Source organism: Scomber japonicus, chromosome 24 (assembly GCF_027409825.1).
Source record: "Scomber japonicus isolate fScoJap1 chromosome 24, fScoJap1.pri, whole genome shotgun sequence".
In the NCBI taxonomy this organism is placed as follows: Eukaryota; Metazoa; Chordata; class Actinopteri; order Scombriformes; family Scombridae; genus Scomber; species Scomber japonicus.
Window position 1 is genome coordinate 771,840 of NC_070601.1, and position 5,000 is coordinate 776,839.

At 41.5% G+C, this 5,000-nt stretch overlaps 1 protein-coding gene across 1 annotated transcript in view; it reads left to right on the forward strand.

Annotated features, from left to right (window-relative positions):
• The window catches only part of ftcd (formimidoyltransferase cyclodeaminase), an 11,461-nt gene that overhangs the window by 572 nt on the left and 5,889 nt on the right, over nt 1-5,000 (forward strand). Inside the window, exons 2-6 of the mRNA XM_053314521.1 lie at nt 2,425-2,608; nt 3,449-3,577; nt 3,801-3,889; nt 4,422-4,601; nt 4,679-4,816. Of these exons, the coding sequence (XP_053170496.1) occupies nt 2,425-2,608; nt 3,449-3,577; nt 3,801-3,889; nt 4,422-4,601; nt 4,679-4,816 (720 nt within the window). The remainder of the gene's footprint in view (nt 1-2,424; nt 2,609-3,448; nt 3,578-3,800; nt 3,890-4,421; nt 4,602-4,678; nt 4,817-5,000) is intronic.

Genomic DNA, 5,000 nt, shown 5'->3' on the forward strand with positions numbered 1-5,000 from the left:
ATTAGTTAAACAATGAACAGCTTGTAGTTAACAATCAGTAAAGTCTGTTTTATGTGTGTGGGTTTATTAAGATGACACAATAAACTGTTTACTGACCAAAGAAAATACATAAATGATGTTTTTAACAGCTTCTAAATGTAAATTTGACCATTTATATAATTCTGTTTATTCAAAGTTGTATGACTTTATTTTAACAATGAACCTTTTTAATGCTCCGGAAGTGTTTTTATCTCTCTTTAGGTATGAAAAACAATATTTGAACTATTTTTTTCCATCAAATTACAAAAGTCAACTTATTTACAACTAAAAAAGTTAGTGCAGATGAAGTGTTAGTGTTTGGGATGATGGGTTAGGCTTAGGGCTTTCCACTGTAGTCACCACCTTGTGTGAAAGGGTTCATATGTGTTAAAAGTAAAAGATTTCAGGTTCCTTGTGAAATTACACAAATGATAGATGTTAATTATGGTAAATTATGGTAAATTATGTATATGACTAACCATGATACCTTATGGGCTGAATTCGTCAATTAAACTTCAAATCAAAATAAAATAAAAAACATTCCAATGCATAATTAAAACCAAAAAAACATGCAATCGTCATCACAGTTCTGAAGAAGTTTTGCAGTCTGGAATTGAATCTTTATGGAGTTTATTCCCTATCTTAATTCAAGAGCATATTAAATGCATTTGAGAGCAGTATTTATTGATTTCATGCTCATATTTTGTGATATTTTCTCTCAAAACTCTGCGCTCGCACTCAAATTTGCTCATTTAATATGGTCTTGAATTAAGATAGGGAATAAACTCCATAAATCTTCAACCTATGTGCTTTGGGCACAGTAGAAGGTCACCTGCCATGGAGAGGTTACCAGAACTTACGATGCATGGTGGTATGGATTCCATCTCATGTAGTCAAAAACATTATTGTAACAATAAACCTAGAATCACAGGTGGATGAAGTGTTAGTGTTTGGGATGATGGGTTAGGCTTAGGGCTTTCCACTGTAGTTACCACCATGTGTGAAAGGGTTCATATGTGTTAAAAGTAAAAGATTTCAGGTTTCTTGTGAAATGACACAAATGATATATGTTAATTATGGTAAAGGTGATTCATGTTGTCATTTTCTGGTGTCCCTGGTGCCAGAAAACGAGTTTTTCTTCTTGTACAGTGTGTCTGTAAACATTTAATATGCATTCTCTCAGTCTTCTTTTTTTTTCGCTAAATGCTGGATTCTTTTATTGAGAATTAACTCTTAAAAACAGACATTTCAGCCCAGATATATGTGGCCCTTAGAGGTTTTCTACAGACAGTTTAGAGTAACATTGAAGACACTGACACAAAATACCGGATGTAAACATTTTACCCTTATTTTAAAACTCAAATCACTTAAACAACATGATTATTTATCAGTCCGTTCCTGTTGATGTCAGTCAGTGTAATTACAGTACAATGGCCACGAGATGGCGCTCGTGAGTCTTTTACATGCAGTGACTTCCGGCGCAGAAGAAGTCAGAGGTCAGAAGTCATGGCAACCAGTGTGCTGCGAGAGTATTGCACCGTCACGGTGCAATACTCTCGCATGTGGTTCTGCTCAGGTGTGTGTTGTTGGATGGAATAAATAATCAACGAGAAAGACAGTGTTGTGATGTGAGAGAAAGAGGAAGTATTAATGTCTGGGGCCGGAAGTTGGGAATGAAAGCTCGGCGACCAGCGCTAATGTTAGCATGCTAGCTGTTAACGTCCGTGACGGTAAATAGCCTCAAGTGATTTCTCTACAGTGTTAATGTTAAAGTCTATCGGCTTGTCTGTTGAGCTATTCTGATTCCTATGTTCCCCGCTTTGTGTTTGACCGGGGAACATAGGGATGATCCCGTCTACAGTCAGCCAGTTAGCAGATGAGTTAGCCAGCTAGCAGCTGAAGTTAGCAGACGAATTAGCCACCGAGCTAACAGCGGAGTTAGCAGATGAGTTAGCCGCCGAGCTAACAGCCGAATTAACACATTGGGTCAGTTAGACAGCCAGACCTGAGACTGCAGGTTTATTAGGAGGAAATGTGACGTCAGGTCCGTTTATGTTAGTTGTTAGTTGACAGCATAATGATATAAAGTGTGTTGTAATTCCCTTATGTGCCATAGAAGTGCTTCAGGTATTATAGAAATGTTGTTTTATACAGTTTTTGTACATCAGGTGTTTAATATGAGAGTTCAGTACCAGTTATGTGTAAGATTTTAGTGTTTGAATGAAAAAGTCGTCAGAGGTCAGAGGTCATGACAACTAGTGCGCCGCTAAAGTACTGAGCCGTCACTGATGTGTTGTATCTGTGTTTCTTTTAAGAAGCGTAACACATATGCAGACTGTTTTATCTAATGATGCTTCTGGTTTTGTGACTTGGCCTGTAAAGCTGACTTGTTCTCTGGTGTTCCAGGTGATCGATGCCATCTCCGCAGCCATCTCCGCTACGCCCGGCTGCAGCGTGTTGGACGTCGACCCGGGAGCCTCCACCAACAGAACCGTCTACACCTTTGTTGGCTCTCCGGACGCTGTGGTGGAGGGAGCGCTGAACGCCGCGCGCCAGGCCTTCAGCCTCATCGACATGAGCAAACACTCAGGTGGGCATCAGCACATTAAATGACACAAAGACTCAGGATCATATGGTTGCTTACCTCCTAATTGGCTCATAACATCTGTAACAGCCATTTAATGGGCTCATAACATCAGTAACAGTCATTTAATGGGCTCATAACATCAGTAACAGTCATTTAATGGACTCATAACATCTGTAACAGCCATTTAATGGACTCATAACATCTGTAACAGTCATTTAATGGACTTATAACATCTGTAACAGTCATTTAATGGACTCATAACATCTGTAACAGCCATTTAATGGGCTCATAACATCTGTAACAGTCATTTAATGGACTCATAACATCTGTAACAGTCATTTAATGTGCTCATAACATCTGTAACAGCCATTTAATGGACTCATAACAGTCATTTAATGGACTCATAACATCTCTAACAGCCATTTAATGGGCTCATAACATCTGTAACAGTCATTTAATGGACTTATAACATCTGTAACAGTCATTTAATGGACTCATAACATCTGTAACAGTCATTTAATGGACTCATAACAGTCATTTAATGGACTCATAACATCTGTAAGAGCCATTTAATGGGCTCATAACATCTGTAACAGTCATTTAATGGACTCATAACATCTCTAACAGCCATTTAATGGGCTCATAACATCAGTAACAGCCATTTAATGGACTCATAACATCAGTAACAGCCATTTAATGGGCTCATAACATCTGTAACAGCCATTTAATGTGCTCATAACATCAGTAACAGTCATTTAATGGACTCATAACATCAGTAACAGTCATTTAATGGGCTCATAACATCTGTAACAGTCATTTAATGGGCTCATGTTACCTGTGCAGGTGAGCATCCTCGTACCGGAGCCATGGATGTTTGTCCCTTCATCCCCGTGCAGAACGTCACCATGGAGGACTGCGTCTCTTGTGCCAACCTGTTCGGACAGAGACTGGCAGACATGCTGCACGTGCCTGGTGAGACTGAGAGGAGTTCACAGCAAGATAAATGAGTTAAAACACAAAGTAAAAGATGCAAAGAGACAACAGTGCAGATAAACAGATCAAACTCTTCTCTTTTGTTCTTGTTAAAAAGAGTTAAATGTGTTTATTTAAAAAGTCACGAATACTGAATGTAGTGAATATGTCTTTTGTTTTTCTCTAAATTAAAATAAAAGACACTTTAACGTTTCATCCACAGTTTATCTTTACGGAGAAGCAGCACGAAAAGAGACGCGCATCAGTCTTCCAGCCGTGAGAGCCGGAGAGTACGAAGCTTTACCCGACAAGGTGATGCACTGCAGTACAGAGAGCTGCCACACGGCGGAGTAGAGATGAGCTGCAGTACAGAAAGCTGCCACACGGTGGAGTAGAGATGGGCTGCAGTACAGAGAGCTGCCACACGGCGGAGTAGAGAGTGAAACAGGCTTATGGAGCAGAAATCTGATGCTTTACTTTGTGTTCTATGATCATATTTAACCTGCTGAGACCTGAGCTGCTGTTTGTTCTGCTTCTTTAATCTCTCCTAGATATTCAGGATTAGCAGAATCTGATAAATACAAAAACTAAATATCGTCTTTCAACACGACGTAATATCAAACTACAAACGTTAGGAATCATAACCACTAGGTGGCACACAAAAGCACATATAGGAACGAGGACAACAGGTCAAAGTTCAGCAGTATGAAGTTTAAGATCCAGATAAACCGAAGTGTCTCCATGTGAGGAAGCAGGAGGTTAGAACAGGACTCTTAGATGAATTGATGGGTTAGGGTTATAATTGTTAGATTATTGTGGATCATCTTTGTTTTCTCTCCTGCAGTTGAAACGTGACGGATGGGCTCCAGACTTCGGCCCCGCCTCCTTCGTACCGTCCTGGGGCGCCACGGTAACGGGCGCTCGCAAGTTCCTGATCGCCTACAACGTGAACCTGATCGGCACCAAAGAGCAGGCGCACCGCATCGCGCTGGACGTCAGGGAGCAGGGCCGGGGGAAGGACCAGGTACCGCTGGGGTAGGGGTAGGGGTCTGGAGGTGGTGAGAGCGCGGCGTACTGACCCGTCCTGTTGTGTGTCACCAGCCGGGGCTGCTGAAGAAGGTGCAGGGGATGGGCTGGTACCTGGACGAGGCCAACATCGCCCAGGTCTCCACCAACATCCTGGACTACGAGCTGACGCCGCTCCACAGCGTGTACGAGGAAGTCTGCCGGGACGCTGAGGTCAGAGGTCAACCTGTAGCTTCCTACAAAGGCCTAGGGTCAGCTAGTACTGTGTAGTATCAGGTAGTACTGTGTAGTATCAGGTAGTACTGTGTAGTACTATGTAGTACTGTGTAGTATCAGGTAGTACTGTGTAGTACTATGTAGTATCAGGTAGTACTGTGTAGTATCAGGTAGTACTGTG